The sequence below is a fragment of the Anticarsia gemmatalis genome, chromosome 23 (genome assembly GCF_050436995.1).
Source record: "Anticarsia gemmatalis isolate Benzon Research Colony breed Stoneville strain chromosome 23, ilAntGemm2 primary, whole genome shotgun sequence".
Taxonomy (NCBI): Eukaryota; Metazoa; Arthropoda; class Insecta; order Lepidoptera; family Erebidae; genus Anticarsia; species Anticarsia gemmatalis.
Window position 1 is genome coordinate 109,186 of NC_134767.1, and position 19,419 is coordinate 128,604.

General features: G+C 39.6%; 3 protein-coding genes across 5 annotated transcripts in view; 2 read left to right on the plus strand and 1 right to left on the minus strand.

Moving 5' to 3' along the window:
* The window catches only part of spz6 (Spaetzle domain-containing protein 6), a 25,720-nt gene extending 22,921 nt beyond the window's left edge, over positions 1–2,799 (minus strand). The window contains exon 1 of the mRNA XM_076129836.1: positions 2,512–2,799. Coding sequence (XP_075985951.1) covers positions 2,512–2,538 — 27 coding nt within the window. The 5' untranslated portion in view covers positions 2,539–2,799. The remainder of the gene's footprint in view (positions 1–2,511) is intronic.
* LOC142983043 (alpha-tocopherol transfer protein-like) lies at positions 2,759–9,324 on the plus strand. Of its 3 annotated transcripts, none has more exons than XM_076129837.1 (7): positions 2,759–2,931; positions 5,026–5,104; positions 5,432–5,591; positions 6,923–7,169; positions 8,039–8,149; positions 8,516–8,649; positions 9,160–9,324. In XM_076129837.1, exons 1-7 carry the CDS (start codon positions 2,866–2,868, stop codon positions 9,275–9,277), a joined length of 915 nt encoding a protein of 304 aa, XP_075985952.1. In that variant the 5' UTR covers positions 2,759–2,865; the 3' UTR covers positions 9,278–9,324. The 3 variants fall into 3 exon arrangements, with proteins under 3 accessions (XP_075985952.1, XP_075985954.1, XP_075985953.1); XM_076129839.1 differs by having other exon boundaries at positions 2,797–2,935; XM_076129838.1 differs by lacking the exon at positions 2,759–2,931 and adding an exon at positions 4,587–4,733.
* A 3,459-nt stretch (positions 9,325–12,783) lies between these two features.
* On the plus strand, positions 12,784–19,393 carry LOC142983155 (carboxylic ester hydrolase-like). The gene is made up of 11 exons (XM_076130025.1): positions 12,784–12,938; positions 13,396–13,571; positions 14,625–14,764; positions 15,304–15,446; positions 15,981–16,166; positions 16,426–16,616; positions 17,035–17,206; positions 17,703–17,919; positions 18,030–18,136; positions 18,519–18,651; positions 19,028–19,393. The coding sequence occupies exons 1-11, from the start codon at positions 12,833–12,835 to the stop codon at positions 19,194–19,196; spliced, it is 1,740 nt and encodes a 579-aa protein (XP_075986140.1). The 5' UTR covers positions 12,784–12,832; the 3' UTR covers positions 19,197–19,393.
* Positions 19,394–19,419: the final 26 nt, after the last annotated feature.

A 19,419-nucleotide genomic window follows, 5' to 3' on the forward strand; every position in this document is an offset into this window, starting at 1 on the left:
TGTTATAAATGTTTGCAGCAGTAATCTGGCTGGCCCTTAAAGCAAGTAGCGTGATGACATGCTTTACAGCTATAACGAAGATGAGCGAGATTGCGTGCGTGACAGCGTGACGAACATTTTATATGCTGCCACAATTATACGTGAAAATAGAAAGATTTATATAAAATTACGTCAGTAGGCCAGTGGAACAACACGATTTAATATATGGCTTTACACATGGAACTAGGTTAAACCACATCACTGCGGACGGGTTACAGATGGGTGATCTTTTATTGATGAAAACATCGATCTATTGAGTTGCTGTATAATATTATGATCATTTTACTAGCAATAAAATGTCAGATGAGCAGTGAAATAAAAAGGTTACAATAAATGAATATGACTCTAGTTTGAAATATATAGACCGTAAGGGGGTTAGGAGTAAAACTCAAACTAGGAAGGGTCTTGGGTTCCTGTATGCTTGGCTATAGTTTTAATCTCACGGTTAACAGGTACAATTAACAGTTACGAGTAGCTGGTTAATTGCCCGAGTGACAAAGAAAACATCACTCTAACCAGAGCATGAAATGTAAATGATGATATGTTCTTAAGATCGCGTTGAAACAAAGGACTACACAAAACAAAGCGTTTTAAGATGACATGGAGACTTATAGACAAGAACTACAAAGTGTTCAGTATTTATGTTACCCAGGTAATTTGTTTGAGAGTTGCTTTTCGCATTTTTTGTCAATATCGACGTAAAATAAAACGACAATTGTGAAAATCCACGCAGACGCAGTCGCGTAGCGAGTTGTAAAAAAATAAAAAGTTCGTAAATCCTCATTTTTTATGAAACTGTTAAAAAAGTGGAAGTGGCCGCAAGGCTGTTGCACCAATTGTTGAGAGAAAGTTTGTTTATGTGTCGAGTGTCCGAGTGAACTCAGCTGATTTGCATCCCACACTGTGACACTGACCAGTACACCGGCGCTCCGTGAACACTGCGCCGTTAAGGAAACTGTTCTGTTCACAAATAAATACATGACGCAGGTCTAACGGTCCGGGCGCAAACACGATCCAAATATATTACAATACAATACTCATCGAACTGCTTTACACACTCATCGTTAGAACCTACTTTTATGTTACGAATTCTTTCGAAAAATGTCACACAAATTTTAGAGCTTGTATACGAACCAAATATATGAAAAACACAGTCAACAATTCACCAGATACGCTATCCGTTATTTATTCAGAAGTGATAAAATTAGCTATTTGACTGTCAAGACAACTAGATTTTTCTTGGTTAACCAGAAACTATTAGTATGAGGTGATTGTTAAAGAAGGTAAATTAAGTATGATACTATGTAGACGTTTTGACCTAATCGCACAGTCACATGAGACGATTGTTTAATAAACTCTGCTTACAATATGGAAAACTGAAAACGCGAGATATACTTACCAAAGAGAAAAGTATGTATCTACACATATAGTTTTGTTGTTTTATTATATTCACTTTTGTTATTATAAGGAATTGAAGAGTATTTCATAAATCACTCAGTTCGTACTACCCGCCTATAATTCCTACGCAGTAGCCATCTAACTATTACTTAAATAAATGGTCGGAAATTTTCCTCGTTTTATATCTCAAAAAGAAATTACTCGCCGTTAGTTAGTTCATGAATACATTCTGTATCACTTTGCATAATTGTTGGATACCGTTGAATACTTCTTACCTTAAAGTAAGGCATTCGTAGCTGAGAGCACACTCAACTAGTTGCACTCAAAGGTATGCATTAAACTATTACTGAGGTAAGTATTTAGTGAGTATCAATAAACTTAGATAAATCTACTTTAATAATGACAAAATGAATGATGAAAATGTCGTAAAATGACAGCTTAAATATTACTAACATTAATCACATTATTTATGAGCAAAACGAAATGTGAAATAAATCTCCTGTAATAGTCTTCAGCGAGCTCGTAAATTCGTTACAAGATTCCACAACATTAGCGCCTTCGTTACGATGTTTATGCTCTCTACGTTTATGGGTTACTGTCATTTATCACTGTGAGGTCCCAAAAGCAAACTAACCATTACCGAGTGTCCACCGGAGCGAGGCAGGTGCTGGCGATGTCTCCGAGAAATGTATCTCGTACAATATGTAATTTACATCGATCTGTTTCTCGTTTTATCATCACACGATATCGATGCGATCGCAGTTCGCTATCGATTGCTTTCTACCAACGATGCATCTACTATGTATCTAGTTTATATGTATGAGTTAATTTTATTCGAGTTTCATTCGAGGAACTCATTTGTCCAGTGTGTAATATCTCGGTACATGCAGTACATGTATCCGCTGTCGAGACTGAACGTTGAGTTATGTGTGCTCTCGATTCTAGGTGCTCGGTTAAATGGACTATAACGAAGAAGTTTTTGTGACAGACATTTTTGAAGTTCTTTTGAAAAATTTGTAGTTCTAGCCATAATGTAGGTGATTAAATTAAATTAAAATAAGAATAAAATCTTACCAAAAATATGAATGTAAATCTCGCCATGTTGTGGAGCACCGCAGGAGTCGTAATAAATCACAACACAAGATGAAAGTGGCACAATTCACGTTAACATTTATAAAAGTCAAACTAAATATATCTTTCAAATAAAAATATGAATTTGACAGTTAACTTAGTAAATGGCGCGCTTGCGTGTGACAGCGCGGCGCGGAACTTTTTAAATATATTTTTTTATGGCGTGAGTACGGTCTCGTACAGCCGGCGCGCTCGGAAGTGCGGCGTGTGATGCACTGGTGGCTCTAGCGGGACGGACCAACGGGAAATCGAATCCACTCGGAGAGAGGACGCCTCACAGAGACTAGTTTAATCACGATGCTCCGCTCGTTACAAGTGTACCATACTCACATACTAGCGCTCTGCCCAGTTTGGAATCAGATGGTGTGTAAGTTGATTATAGACATTGATTGTGTATGAACTTCCAGTACCTACGGCGTTAAGAAACTTATTATAAAAGCATGTTAGTTATATATCAATTACGTTTCTTTGATGTTTATACCTTTCCCTACACAAAGTAATCTTGACATTTGTAAGTACGTAGTGACATTGAGTCAACTTTTTGTCAGATACGAAAATCGATCCCGTACACTTGGGGACTCAAGTCGACCTAAATCTTAAACAATTTTAAAAGCTTTTTTTGCGCAATAATATTTTGTTTTATATTTGACTATCTGATCACTTGACATAGGCTCTATGTAAACAAACCAACAAACCGAATAGGTGATAAACTCAATGTCAATAACCTCACGCAATATTGACAGTGTTCTCGAACACACGCTGAGTAGAAACTGTACGAACCGCAGAAATTCCTCACTTATTTATTGCCAATATAACACAATATATGTCATGTTTTGCGCTTTTTTACTTTCCCGTTTTTATGTCTCACCGCAGGACATCGGTCTCATTTCACGAGAGATGCGCACGAGTCGAGAGCACTCATGCTGTATTATACTCTACGCATAAGGCATGTGCATTATTTAAAAACTTACTAAACACTGTTTTTATCTTGTTTGCAACTAACTAGTGTTTGATACCTTTACATACAAAGACAGATGGGCAAAGATTAAAACGCACAAAGATTGCAACAAAGGCGAAAATCACTGGATGGGCCGATGATGCTTCTAAAATCGCTGCGTGATATTGCCATAGTACTGCACGAAGTAGAGTACTGATAATCATTCGGTACAAGAGGTTTAATATTAGGTCGGGGAAAAAGATTTTTTGTACATGAACAGTTTCATAATATTTAATATTCTATAAGATTACGAGGCAAAGGTACCTTATGATAGACGATTGAGTGACAGGCAGTTTAACCGTTGCGCAAAATGGTCAATACTCGTAAGTTCACACTTACGTCCAATAACGCATAGATTTCTAAACGAAGGTTAAATCTCACTGTGATTGCCAAACTGTCCCGCGTGAGCATGCTTGCGTTCAGAGCTTGGCATAACTTATGAAATTGTAATCAATACTTCACGCTTAGTTTATTAGAAAAGTTATCAACTCGCTGTAATATTAGCGCATTGTTTTGTAACCAGTTTGATTACCGAACGTTGCAGTGTCACAATAGTAACAAAATCAAAATGCAAAACTTTCATGTTTTGTTTAAGACTGCTAAGAAACAGAAATTGTTTAACAGGGTATGTAGAAGCGCAATATTATCAGGGAGTATAGTAAAGTGAACAAAAGCTCTTGAAATAGTTTTCAGCCGTTTAATTGGTTGAAACCGGTAATTACTTTAATTACAGCCTTATAGACTTTCAGCTCCAATCTAAACCAGACTCAGTTGAATCAATCGGCATATCACATTACCAAAAGTAATTTAGTACTTAAAAGCACTTCGTTTAATATTACAATTGAACCTGGGACATCGCAGTCCGTGTTCTTCTATACAACATTTTGAACTACTGAAGCAGTTTAGAAATATAAAATCGTACGGTTATTATTTTCAAGAGCACTTGAATATTTTTGTGAGTTTTGCAACACTAGTGTGAATGTCAGTCTAGGTGGGGGCGCCACCTTGACGCGAGGTGCTTCGAGCTCGGAGCCGCAGCTGCAAGTATTGCCAACAATATCGTTCAATGTCTCATATACATCCCACGTCGCTGTGCTTTTCATTATAAATTATTTATTTGCAAAAAGCGAAGTGTTTCGTGGAAGCTTTTCGTAGTAGTAAGTTTAAGGTAAGTTATAATTATTATTTATAATTTATAAAACTCCTTTGTTTTCAAAATGGTGAATGAAAACATGTAGAATTATGGGTCAGAAGGTCTTGGGTTCTAGTACTGGGTCATGATTGGATGACCCGTTGTTTTGTAATAAATTATTTTGGGAATGACTTGTACGGTTTACAGTATTTATGATTCGTTGCACTTTCATGACTGTAAATGACGAGTTTCCAGGTTCTAACTCTATGATAGAGATGTAATTAAATTCGTGAGTTAATCATATTAATTACTATTTGTTTAATTTCAGATGAATCAAGTGAGTAAGCGCGATGTGTCGGCCATCAGAGACTGGCTAGCGAAGGAGCCGTACATGCCCAACACATTCGGTAATTAATACTTTTAACATTTGAATATTTGAAGCAATATAACTTAGAGTATCAAAAGCTTGTCCCAATCCGCACTTGGCCAGCGTGGTGGAATCAAGGCCTAAAGCCTCCCTCATGATTGGAGATCCGACAGTGGGACATTAATGGGTTAAATTAACTTTATTGTACAAGCTTGTGATAATGCCACCTGCCTCAAACTTTTTTTTTGTAGCCCCTTATGTGTCCCACTGCTGGGCAAAGGCCTCCCCTCTTTCCTTCCAAACCTGTCTGTCCTGTGCCAAGCTCCGCCACAAAAAATCCAATCTTAAAACAAACTTTTTTTTCCAGACGATGTAGTGATAGAGAAGTTCCTGTACAGTTGCGACAGCAGCCTGGAGCGCACCAAGCAGTGCCTGGAGACGTTCAGCTCGCGGCGCGCCGCCATGCCCGAGGTGTACTGCCACCGCGACCCGCTCGCCTCCGCGCTGCAGGCCGCCTTCAACATCACGTTAGTACATACACTTATAATATTGGCACTTTTTTTTTCGTCACTAAAATGCATTACTGCATGTCCCGCTCTAGGGAGGAAGCGGGAGTCTGTCGGGCTCTCCCGCTGGCTAGGCGTTCCGGCTTTAAATTTGGGCATACCATCATAAAGTGGCCATGACGCGGTACCTCCCATGGATACTCCGTAATACTGGCACTGCGCCACCAGCGCCTGCAAAGGTGTAGTGAATGCCTGGAGCACATCAACCATGCGACGTAGTCTATAGTGGCCCTACCTGCTTCTGTGATACAGTGTCCACTACGCAATGATCCAGAGTCTGGTTCTTGCGATTCTGCAAAATGTCTTGTTAGGTATTCTACCGATTTTTTTTTATGTGACTGCGTCTAAACTAAAACAGGATATTTTTTTATACCCGGAAATTTTCATCGTCATTTTTTGCCCTTAAAAAAACTTGCTTACGTTTGAACAGATACCGGTATTCCAAGTAATGAAATAACTTTGTTATGTATTAATTAGACATACAATTTGCGAAATTCCGCATCAATGAGTGTCGCCTTGAACTACAAAACTACTACAATCCTTGATAACAGCGAGTGAGTGAAGCAATCATTAGTGCTCATTCACGTTGACTCGCGGGCGCGGTGGCGGGCGCGATCGCGAAATATCAAACATATGGCGATGTACCGAAGCTGAAGTGTTCACGTACAAACCGTTCGTGCGGTCTAAGTCGCGGGCGAGCTAGCGGCGTCGCGCGCGGCCCGCGTGGCGCGCTCGCGCCAATATCAAACAAGTGAAGATGTTCGTGTGTGTTCACGTCGAACTAGCGGTGGCGGGCGCGATCCACTCGCGATGTCAAGTAAGATCAACCAGTTTGAGCCAGTTTGAGCCAAACGCCCGCCTGGCGGCCGACGTGAACACAAATCGCCACGTCCCCGCGCTCGCGACCGCCACCGCGCCCGCGAGTTCCAACGTGAACAAGCACTTACGATAACATTGTATTATGCTTTAATTATTTCATTGACCTCACCAGTGCTCACTTTTATTTAACCTAAATTGGTAATATTTCTAGGATTACTTAAAATATTTTACGAAAAATCGTATATTGTAAAATTACCAAATTTTAGTTACAACCGTGTCTCCATCTATGTGTGTCCTAAATTTATTTCCGATTTGGACACGATTTTCATTCCAGTTGAACAGTGCCCTCTCTCCTACAATATAGACTATAGAGGCACATAAATTCCTTGTTTAGTTTCTTTGAAACTAACCGACATTGACAAAGTTGGTTATAGAAATAAGATAACTTATAATAAAGCAAATATTTGGTGCAGGTTAGTAACAACATACATGGCGGGCGAGGAGGAGGTGTTGATCCACAAGCTGACGTCAGTGCCGGAGGACTTCGACTTCTACGCGTGCGTGAAGGCGTTCACGGCGCAGAGCGACAACTGGCTGCGGCGCCCCCTGCCCGCGCTGCCGACCAACCACCTCGTCGTGTTCGACCTGCAGTGCTACACGCTCAAGCTCATACCCAAAGTTAACTTGTTCTACTTCCAAAAGTTCCTGGTGTTCTTGCTGGTAAGTTACTCTAGTTTTGTTAAATCAGGAAGACCAAATTACAAGACCAAATTACCTATAATTGCCATATTAAGTATTTTCTCTCTAGCATTAGCGCTATAGCTATAAAAAGGTTAATGTTTGAAGGTCTCCGTTTGAAGTCTAGTTTTGATATCGTCATTGCGCTGAACCCTTTTTAAATAATGTCATGGGCTTCAAGGAATGTCATGGGTTTGATTAGTAGACGGAAAAAATATTGTATCGTCTACAAAAATATTTTTGATCTGTTGTTTAAGTTTGTGAAAGTCCCCACAATATAAGATAAATTCTTAGTGTGAAAGTGGTCATTTATAAAAATCACGTTAAACCGAGGATCATGTTACGTTTGACAATCTTCTAACTGATAAAAATTGCTCGTAATTTGTCACGATCTACGTTTATCTTTTAACCGTCACAAACTGTAAAGTTAATGTGAAGTATTTAGTAAAACTGTAAGTAACTCCGTCACGGTGTGACGTCACGCTCGTCACGTACGTCACGCTGAATGATACGCCGTAATTAAGATAAATAATGAGTAAGTGCCTGAAAATCTAACGCCTTTTATACATATTTACGTAGTAGTCTTGAACCGTTACACTCGTAAAATGTCTTATGGCCTTTACGTTTCTCTGCTAATCAGTTGTTGTGGCAATAAATAACAACAAATTAGGTTAAAAATAGAGATAATTACAAGACAAAATCAAAGTCAAACTGGTAAAAAGGTAATTTATATCATAAACCTATATTTATATTATTGAAGATTTTTTTTCCACCAGTTGTGATATGATAACTTGCTTCTTCGATGGTTCCGTTGCGGCTTGTATTAACGTATGTATGTCTGTGTGTGACAGGAGAGCATGCCGGTGCGTCTGAAGCAGGTGCACGTGATCAACTGCCCCTCGTTCTGCGACTATCTCTACAACCTCGTCAAACCTGCGCTGCCTGAATACATCTGTAACCTGGTACGTCTTACAATACAATATTATTAAATAGAACATCTGAAGGATAGGTGTATCTATAGAGCAGATAGATGTGGCCGGTGTCAACGAATAAAGATCTATATTATTATGCAGAATGTCGACAAAGCAATCAGATATTTGTCTTCTTCTTAAATTAAGTAGCCTAGAAATTTAGTAGTTTGTTTATCTTAGAATATTAAACATATGTACATAAAGTCACGACTTTTTCCCTAGTTAAAGGCTGAAGCCGTTTATTGCTACGATCTCTACAAACTTTTTTATATTATACATCTTGTCATTAACGATCGTCAGTAACTATGCACATAACAGATAGAATAAGTAGGTAATAGTTATGGTAACGTGTTGCAGGTCCACTTCCACTCAGACCACACGGGACTGCACAAGTTCATAGACAAGAAGTACCTGCCCAAGGACTACGGCGGCGAGCGCGAGACCATGGCCGAACAGAACGCGTTCTGGATCAAAGATATCTGTGATAAAAGGTGACAATATGAGCATTTGCATTAACAATTAATAAATGAGCACATTTTGCCTTCACTGAAAGTGTAGGAAGCCCGTCAGCGAGATAAATATATGTTTTAATACGTTATGGACTATTTAAGTATGGGTAAACTAGGATTAGAAGACCTCTGCTAAAATAATAGCAACCTGTAACTACGTATTGGTGTAATACCTATTCAATGTAATCAATCTCCATGGATAGACGACTGTAGTTTAGTGTAGATGCGCAGTGGTTTAGTTCGCCACGCCGATACCACTGCGTCGGGAGATCGTGGGTTCGATTCCCACACAGAGCAATTATTTGTGCGATCCACAAATAATTGTTTCGGGTCTGGTTGTGCTTTGTGTCCGTTGCTTGTAAAAGTTCCCGCGACACAAGAGCAGTTCTTAGAGCGGGAGTTGCCATTTTAAATAAAAAAAAAATAAAAAAAACCGAATTGCAGATTTCATTATATAATCATAATATAAACATTGTATTGTATTTCTTTCAGAAAAACCTACCTCGACGACAATCTATGGAAGGCAGACTTAACAAAGAAACTGACAAAAGGTGGCGCTAGTGTCGACGACTGTATGAGCGGCTCATTTAGAACACTCGTCGTTGATTGATCTGTATATGTATCTTAATGTTTAGCTTAATTTATACTGTTAATAAACCTTGTAAATATTAATTTTTGCGATATTACTCCTAAACTGGCTGTGTTCTATCTACAAGTTAATTATTGTATATGTATAATCAGATTTAGTTCACACTACTAGGCAAGGGACTCTATCCGAACGAGGACCTCCTTTATTCCTTGAGTTCACGATGCTGGCCAAGCGTGGGATGGGGACTTTGCATGCCCTTAAGGAGTATGTAAAAGGATTCTTAGGCATGCAAGGTTTTATCACGATGTTTACAAAATACAATGTCAAATTCAAATTCAAATTCAAATTATTTTTATTCGCAGAAAATATAGTACAAAAGTTGGTTATCAAAACAATACAGTATCACATATTTTGTCATTAAGACATGCAAATATTAGGCATTAAACATTATATAAAACTTAAACTAAAATTAATATATTCTAAACATTTTCTATCAATGTCTACTAAATACATAATGCCAAGGTAACGGAACAAGTCTTTGCAAAGTTTAATGACAAAGAAACATTACAAGATATAACAAAAAGGCAAATTATCTTCATAATAAGTTATCTTACGATCATCAACACAATAGTTTAGTAATAAACTTGCATCATACTGTACAAATGTTGCGTTTATATGTGCAACAGTGAATCAACTCAACCACAAGCGTGTTCTCAAACGTACGCAGCTACCTAAGTTATTATTGCTCAATCATTTCATAGTTATCACAATTTTCCTTATTGTTTTATTTAGTTTCAAAGGTTGAAGTATAAAATTATTGGAGACTAGCTATTACCTGCGAATTCGTCCGCGTCGTTTTGACTAAGGATAGATTTTCATACAAACTTTCGTTCCTTACTTATTCCCTTAGGGATAGAATTGATCAAACTTTCTTAGCGGATGCCTACGTCATATCATCTACCTGGATCCCAAATTTCAGCTCGATACGACAAGTGGTTTGGGCTGTGCGTTGATAGATCACTATGTCAGGAAATTGTTTGTAAGTAAATTAGGGAGTGTGAAGGAATTAAACGTCCTAACCCCGGACTAATTAAGACTAGTGGATTCAAGGTTCAACACTTATTTTATTCTGAAAGAGGAGACCCGTAAATATTGTAGATATTGAACATATTAATGTACAGGCAATAGGCATCATAAACTTGTGCGTGTGTTTAGCTACACTGAGTCTTAGTAATACTATTATCATTTTTTAAAGTATAGATACCAAACCCCACGCTGTGTTATAGTGGTAATTATCTAAAATTAACGAGCTCTCAGTAAACATCAGTGTAATGAAGATCTCACTGCGCATCATTAGCCCACATCATTAGCGCGTTATTCCCAAACGTCACTACACTTCGTATGAAATACGAGCATTTATTTCCTCAAGGCACCTCACTGTGGAATATTACTTTAAAAAAAACCGGCCAAGTGCGAGTCGGACTCGCGCACGGAGGGTTCCGTACCATCATCTGTTGAATTTGAAACGTCTACCTGTTATGGTTTTTTATATTGAGCAAAAAAATACGAATATTTTATTTTTTTGTATTTGTTGTTATAGTGGCAACGGAAATACATAATTTGTGAAAATTTCAGCTTCCTAGCTATCACAGTTTATGAGATACAGCCTGGAGACATACAGACAGATAGCGGAGGCTTCGTACGGAACCCTAAAAATTGTGTTCCTAAAACAAAGCATGGCTGAATTAAGTCCTGGAATTATAGATTGAACTAATACTGATTGACAGACCACGTAATTAGTCCAGACATAATAATTAAAAGATTATCAAGCATCGTATGTTGCAGTAGATTAAAAATGTATTGGTCCAGTGATTAAAAGAGTATGATATTTTTGGTACTTATTTAAAAACTAGCTGACCCGCGCAACTTCGCTTGCGTCACATAAGATAGAATGGGTCAAAATTTTCCCCGTCTTTGTAACATTTTGTATTGCTACTCTGCTCCTATTGGTCGTAGCGTGATGATATATAGCCTATAACCTTCCTCGATAAATGGACTATCTAACACTGAAAGAATTTTTCAAATCGGCCCAGTAGTTTCTGGGATTAGCGCGTTCAAACAAACTCTTCAGCTTTATAATATTAGTATAGATAAATATATCATTGTTTTTTCACAACATAAATTATAATAATTTCTGATGACTCCCGGTTAGCCTTCGTGTCCAAAAATTAATCGAGACAGCAGGTAAGGTTTTTCCTTTAGGAAGCTCGTAGAATAGCAAGTATATATATAACATTGGGGTAAAAAAGGGGGTTTCAAAAGTAAAAAAGCAATGTGGAAGGAGTATTAATACGCGTAGCGCGATCCAATCCTTTTTTTTAAAGCGTATTTTGAATACTGTTGTAAATAATTTATATTGTAAATAATCTTTTAGCAAAATAAATTATTCAAAGATTACAAGAATGAGGCAATAATGGCTATGCACGTCTAATAAAACCTAGTTCCAGTTTTTAAGAATGTGATAAAAGTGAACGTTATCATAAAAAAAACAATTAATGTTAAAAACAATTCACTCTAAATAAAATTCTATTGCAAAAAAACAACATAATGTAAAACAACCATTTTTTGTCCAAGAAAATAAGATGCCTAGTAAATTCCAAACGCACACCCATCAGTAATACGACCTCGACATTGACACATGACTTGCGATGTTATAGTTAGTGAGAAGGTCAGTAGTTTGTTGTGTCGTGTTGTGTGTGGCATCCTGACTTCGTGACCTCTCAGTGAAAGTTCATAAGATAACGATATCAGTATGTCAACAATATGATCATAATAATATGTGATAAGTTGGGAGTTGGCAAGGGCAATAACATAAATGTGCAAAATACACATACCTTTAGATAGACCTTTTTGATATCAAAAATGTCTTCAATGAATGGACGTGGATTAAGCTGTCAACAATACACAAATTATATCCATCGTATGTCCTGAAGGACCGACTTTTGAACTAAGAAAATAGATGAACGAAACATTTATGTACTAACCAATAAAATTATGAAATTGGAGACGCCGGGAGGGGTGCCCTCGTAAGACATACACAGATCACATCGGTGATGTCTTGAAAAAAGGTCAGGTGCGTAGTTCTCGTAACCGGCGGTCCTGTGCGATTAGATGTATGTGTGTGAGTTAGGCAAAGGAACTTTGTTAAGATCGTACTAAGTGGTGTTCTTTGTTCTCCGCCTACCACTATGTGAAAAAGGCAATTTTATGTATGAATATATGTTTTATGGCGCAGTGGCACATATTTAGATTGCAACCAGCCAACCCGGCCAACCAGCCAATCAATTCCAGCCAAATCGGAAGAGCTGACCTCTGACTAGTAACTTTAGACAGACCACAAAGGTTAGTCTACTACCCAGTAGTAGAGTGGTATTATTGGAAAAGTCAGGACAAATAAGGATAATAAAAAACATTCCACGTTTGTTATGTATCAGTACATAGCCGAGTGAATCATATATTAGCTTTATATAGGAGTGCAGTTGTGTCCGTCAGTCAGTGTCTAGTGTAACAGTCGTGATGTGGCCGCGACTAGTGTTGTGCGCGCTCGCGTGCGCGGCCGTCTGTGTGCTCGCTCGCGAACACCAACATCACGAACATGATCTCAGTCATTTTCAAATTAGAGGTTTGTTTATTATCATACAGTGTCAGGCTTGCTTCATACAAATTCGGTTCGACACGTTCTCTTCGGCAATATTTATCGAACCAGTTGACTCACTTGTTTGGCTTGTGCCGGTTCATCTTACATTTTCGGTTTTGCTGCCCGGGTACGCCGATTAATGCCAAACCGAATATGTGTTTAGTAAGCATTATTGAGAATAATTTCACCAAAAGTGAGCAAAAGAAAATTGCCAAAAATTCAAAAATACTGAAAGGCCACGAGCATGGCGTGTGCTCTCTTGGAATTTGTATAGTCAAGACCAAGCTATTGTTTGTTATGTTCATGTCCTCTTTTCAGTAGGGTAAAGCTGTACTTTCAAAAGAACAGCTTTACCTCAATCATAAGATTTATGCCTGCTACTGAGCTTCAAATACGAATATTCTTCATTATTTAACTTACAATTGTTCATCATATAACTCAGGAACATGCCCTCCCCCTACCACTCCGACGATCAGCCCGTCTGAAGAGGCTCCGGTAGCTCGCAGCGAATTCGGCACGTTCAGGGGCTCGTGGATGGAGACGCGGCGCGGGAGACAGTTCCAGGCATACAGGGGCATCCGGTACGCAGAGCCACCCGTCGGGGAGCTCAGGTTTAAGGTAACACACAACATCATGCAATAGGCCTCTCATTATTTACATTTTTTTAAAGAATACTCCCGCACGGCGCACTAATAATCGCTCTTGTGTCGCGGGGACTTTTACCAACATACAAAGAACGAACACAAAGTACAACCAGATCCGATTATTTATGGATTAAACAAATAATTGTTCCGTGTGGGTTATTCAACCCACGACCTCCCGACGCATTTGTTTGAACTTTTTTAATGTATTCATTGTTTGTATGTTTGTAACAGTCCCCGCGATACAAGAGCAATTCTTAATGCAGTGGTAGTATTTAAAAAAAAAAAATGCTAAAGTAGTGAAATTACCCAGTTTTTTTATTATTATGTAACAAATGCAGGTAAAACCACTTGCCAGTATTAATGTAAATAGGTATAAGAACAGGAAAATAATAATCCTCAACGTAACCTTGAATCTCTGAGACATCGTATGCAATATGAATGAACAATTCATAGCTTATACCTACTGGTATATTTACATGGGAAATGGTTTATTTTGTTACTTTTGTTTTAAAGTTTTACTAATATTGTTGACTAAGAATGCTCCTGTGGTCTTGGCAGTAGTGCATACGACTCCAAACTATGACAATTTGGGTTTACTTTCTGGGTAGGGGAAAGGGCTATTGATCTTTTTTAATTATTATTTACATCAAATTATATATTTATCCGCCTGGTATATGGTTATAGACTTGCCCCCTATTACGAGGATCTAACATTGTTAACGACTAAATCCGCCAGCACTTACGAGTCAAACAGGCTTGATGTATATCTCCATTAGTTCATTAGAATTCTCCAAAATGAGCAAGAGCCATGTCACTCAGTTCTCTTGCTAGGACTCAGGATTCTTTAACACAATGGTTCCCAACCGGTGGTCCGCGAATGACCTTAAAATTTAAACTTTTCAGGATGATTAATACACTTTACCTTTAATATACTAACATAGTGGTTCCTGCTAACAAGACTAATATAAAAGTGGTCCCAGACTAAGAAAAGGTTGGGAACCCCTGCTTTAACACTTGTCATATTTCAGCCGCCGAAGATGATGATGTCGTACAAAGGAGAGGTGGACGCGAGCGAGGAGGGCCCCGCGTGCCCCCTCGTCGCGCCCCCCTCCTACTACGTCGACGAGGACTGCCTCACACTCAACGTATACACGCCTAATAACAACAGGTAGGACTATTTACATTTTAATTAGTCTTTTCTGAAAGTATTCAGGGCTCCCTCCAGCACTAGGACGGGAACGATCGTAGCAGGCCATAATAATCCAGAAACGAATCGTAACCTCAACTCTACTCGTTTGGTATTCTTTGTATGAAACGTCCTACGAAAGAACATACTAATCGGAACCTTAAAGTTAACGGTTGACTGCCTCCGTGACGCAGTGGTTTAGGTCGCCACGACGCCGCTACCATTGCGTCGGATGGTCGTGGGTTCGATTCCCACACGGAACAATTATTTGTGCGATCCACAAATAATTGTTTCAGGTCTGGTTGTACTTTGAGGACGTTGCTTGTATGTTTGTTAAAGTTCCCGTGACACAAGAGCAATTGTTAATGCGGGAGTTGTCTTTTATATATAAGAAAAAAAGAAAAAACGGTTGGTCTTCAGAAAATTGTGATGATTTGTGTCTCGGAGAAGTTTCGTTACCAAAATTTATAGTATGGCCTATATCACAAGAGATATTTATAACACAATATTCGTTTGTCTAGCTCAAAGAAGCTGCCGGTGATCTTCTACATCCACCCGGGCGGGTTCTACGCGATGACGGGTCGCAGCGACCTCGTGGGGCCGCACTACTTGCTGGACAGAGACGTTGTGCTCGTCGCCATCAACTATAGGCTCGGATCTCTTGGTAAACACACAAAATTACAAACACACACAATTACTCACTTGTGCTGCGTTTATTTCTGCATTTTTTTTTCTTTTTCGTGGTACCCTCTTCCAAACTATTGTGGAGCCGGCTTCCGGTGTTACCGAATGCAGCTGAATATCAGAATTTTACATGGAGCGCCTACCAATCGGACCTCCACAACCCAGTTACCTGGGTTATAACACGATACCTTTCCTTAAAACTGGTTGTCAGTCTTTCAAGCTTCTGAATACTGTTAACGACTGTCAAAGCTCTTAGAAAATTACAGCCGGGACCTACAATTTTACGTGCCTTCCGAAACACGAAGGAAATCGATATGTATAAGATGGTCACCCATCCACAGAACAACCTGAGCAAGCGTAGCTTAACCTCAGAGATCAATCCGCGCGGCTGTTATTAACTAAGCCATGAGCTCCTCTTCGTTATACTGTTGTAAATTGTACTTAATTAAATCGTGTAGTCGTCACTGCACTCACTGGCAAATAGAGAATAGAATATGTATTAATTCTTTCGCAGGTTGGATGAGCACGGGCGACAAGTACGCGCCCGGCAACAACGGCATGAAGGACCAGGTGGCAGCTCTCAAGTGGGTGCAGAGGAACATCGCGGCGTTCGGCGGAGACCCCAACCTCGTCACCATCGCTGGCTGCAGTGCTGGCGCTATCAGTGTCATGCTGCATATGATCTCACCTATGTCTAAAGGTACGGAACGATTTCTAAAACTTAAAGAAATTTAACATAACTAGAAGCATCAAATAAACCTTCTGGCAATATCGCCATACGAAATAATAGCGCTGTTGCAACCAGAGAATAATTAGTTCTATATGCGCGGTAATGGGAAACCTAGTATAGCCTAGGCAAGTTTTAGGATGTATGGAGAACATAAACTAGTAGTTTAACTTTACTTGCTTAACCTAACTATATTCGTATAGGAAATAAAATGTCAACTATTTCCTCTCAGGTCTATTCCACCGCGGCATCTCAATGAGCGGCTCCCCCATCACCAAGCTGCCCACGATGGAGACCGAGCAGCGCCACCTGGCGGTCAAACAGGCGGAGGTCCTCAACTGCCCCACCACCAGCTCGGCCGCGATCGTCGACTGCTTGATGAAGAAACCCTGGAGGGAGCTCGGAGACTACACCAAGTTCTTTGTACGCCAGCTATTATTTATATTCACCATCCCGCCTCTGGACGAACTAGAAGGCCTTTTTTCCTACCAGATAAATAATGTGACATTTGTACTTATCTAAAGCATTTCCGCGACTGACGGCTTGAATACCAAATCTGCAATGGAATTACATTCTCCGTTTACTTTACCATAGCGCCGCGTGCGGTGGGTTCGAATCCCACCCGGGACAAATCTTTGTGTGATGAGCACGAGTATTTGTTCTGAGCCTGGTTGTCAATTTATTAATATAAGTATATATTTAGAAGTATATAAGTATGTTTATCAATGTGGTTACCATAGCACAAGCTCTGCTTAGTTTGGAATCAAATGACCGTGTGTGTGTGAGTTGTCCAATAATATCTATCTATCTACTTTGTTAAAATATAAGTCTTAATTACCAGGAGTTCGGTCCAGGAGACCCGGTGGGTCTGTGGGGTCCGGTAGTAGAGCCCGACTTCGGCCAAGAGCGGTTCCTCTCTATCCACCCGCTGGAGGCCATCAAGAAGGGCAAGATGCACGAAGTACCCTACATCGTCTGTCAGACCACTGACGAATTCTTCTGGAAGGCATTCAGTGAGTATTACTCAAATGTTTGTCTGTTACAACTTATTTCTGTTAAAAGTTATCTACTATAGACTCATTCCAATAATAATAAGGTTACAATGCCATTTGTCAGGTTTTTCGGGTACTGCGGAAAACAATTGTGTTTGTGTAGTGTACTTTCAAAAATACTAAGGTATATCTTGGCAGTGATAGCCGAGTGGTATAAGTTGATACCTCCTACGCAAGTGGTCGCAGGTTCGAACCCGAGGCAACACACCAATGGCTTTTCGAAGGTATGTGTGTATAAGAAATAATTATCACATGCTCTAACGGTGAAGGAAAACATCGTGAGGAAACCTTGCATGCCTAAAATTTATTTAATACATTTAATGAGGTCATGCAAAGTCCCCAACCCGCACTTGGCCAGCGTGGTGGACTCAAGGCCTGACCTCATTACGGGAGGAGACCCTGCAGTGGGACATCAATGGTTTAAATTTATTATTTATTATATCCTTTCACTATTTAGCAATCTTCAAGAACGAGACGCTGCTGAAGACGATGAACGACGAGTGGGACCGCATCGCGCCCATCTCCTTCATGCTCCCGAAGGAGAACGCCACGGCGGCTGCGAGGAGACTGCGGGAAGCGTACCTCAACAACAAGAAGTTGGAACATAACGAAGATAGCCGGAAAGGACTCGCGAACTTGTATCGAGACTCCATCATTGGGATTGGTGTCCACAGGTCAGTAGATACGAGAATATCATCAATCTCCATTATCAATTGAACCCTTTGAAATAATCAGTATATAAGGAATATGGAGCAACAAGTTAAGTAATGTCTGTTTCCACCAGGCTGGCGAACCTGATGAGTCGCCACTCTCGCCTGCCGGTGTACTATCAAGAGTTCGCTTACTTCGGCAACAACAGCTACTATGAAGATGAGAACGGCAAACCTCAAGGTACTAGATTGCTCTATTTTTATTTACTGCTTAACTATTTTTTTGAAACTTTTGCTTAAAACTCAAATAATTTTCTCTGTACCTTCACTGTGATACTTTTAAGACAGACAGTTCTCAAGAACAGTATCGCGATTCTGTACAGTCGGTACTGTCGAGCATTGAAAGTTTGACATTTAAAATGTACTGCCAAAATAGTTCAGATGCTCGTCAGAGGCGCTGATCATATTTTCATACAAAATTTCTCGATGACAAGCCGGAAGTCGATAGTAGGTAGTAGAGAATCGAGCTATAGGATCCTTAGTTTGAAAAACTATAAGCTAGAAGCAGAATTACGTCTTATGGCAAGTGTAACAGTGGAGTAACCGTACCCTGTTGCATTCAGGAGCCTCCCACCACGACGACACGCTGTACCTGTTCAGTCAGAGCTACCGGTTCCCCACCATCACGACCACCAGCCCCGACTCGCACGTCGTCGACGAGATGACCGCCTTGTGGTACAACTTCGCCAGACATGGGTGAGTATCCCAAGACTTGAAATATAGTTGAAGACAATCAGTAATGTCACTAGAGCTAGATATTTTTGACGTAAAATTGATTCTCAGGTTTTGTTGACATTGCCTAAGTGCTAACTTATCTTTAACTAGAAATGGAAGATAGCGTCGACCTCGAAAATGACCTACAAATATTTAGCTCTGTTTTTGAGCCCTATTGATACACAAATAGTTTTCTCAGCTATTTTGTAGCTTAATGTATCTTTACAACATACGAGTTGCACTAGAAACAAGTGCTTTCCAAAACGATTACGGCTACAACTTATACAGTACTTTTTGGACAATGACTATATACTTCATTAACTTCTTCAATGTCTATTGGAATATCCTTGTTCCTCAGAGACCCGAACCCCCGCGGCGACACCCCGGAGCTGGGGTCACTGCAGTGGCCGGCGATGAAGCCCAGCGCCAGGAAGTACCTGCACCGCGGAGACCAGCTCGTCGTCAGACAGAACATGTTCGAGGAGCGCTTCAAGGTGTGGGAGGAGCTCTATCCTATTGACTATTAGACAAAGAGGCCTTATTTAGTCTCAGCTTAGTGCCGCCCTTGTGGGAAAAAGGCGTAATTTTGTGTATGTATAAGAAAGCGTATGTTTGTATGTTAAGTTGTTTTTAATTAAAATTTTGTTAATCTAAAAACCTTTGTTGTTAACAGGAATGTGTTTTGTATGTTGTGAAGTTAAGTAAATAAAAATATTAAAATGTCTTTTTTTTGTTAATTTTTCCTATTGG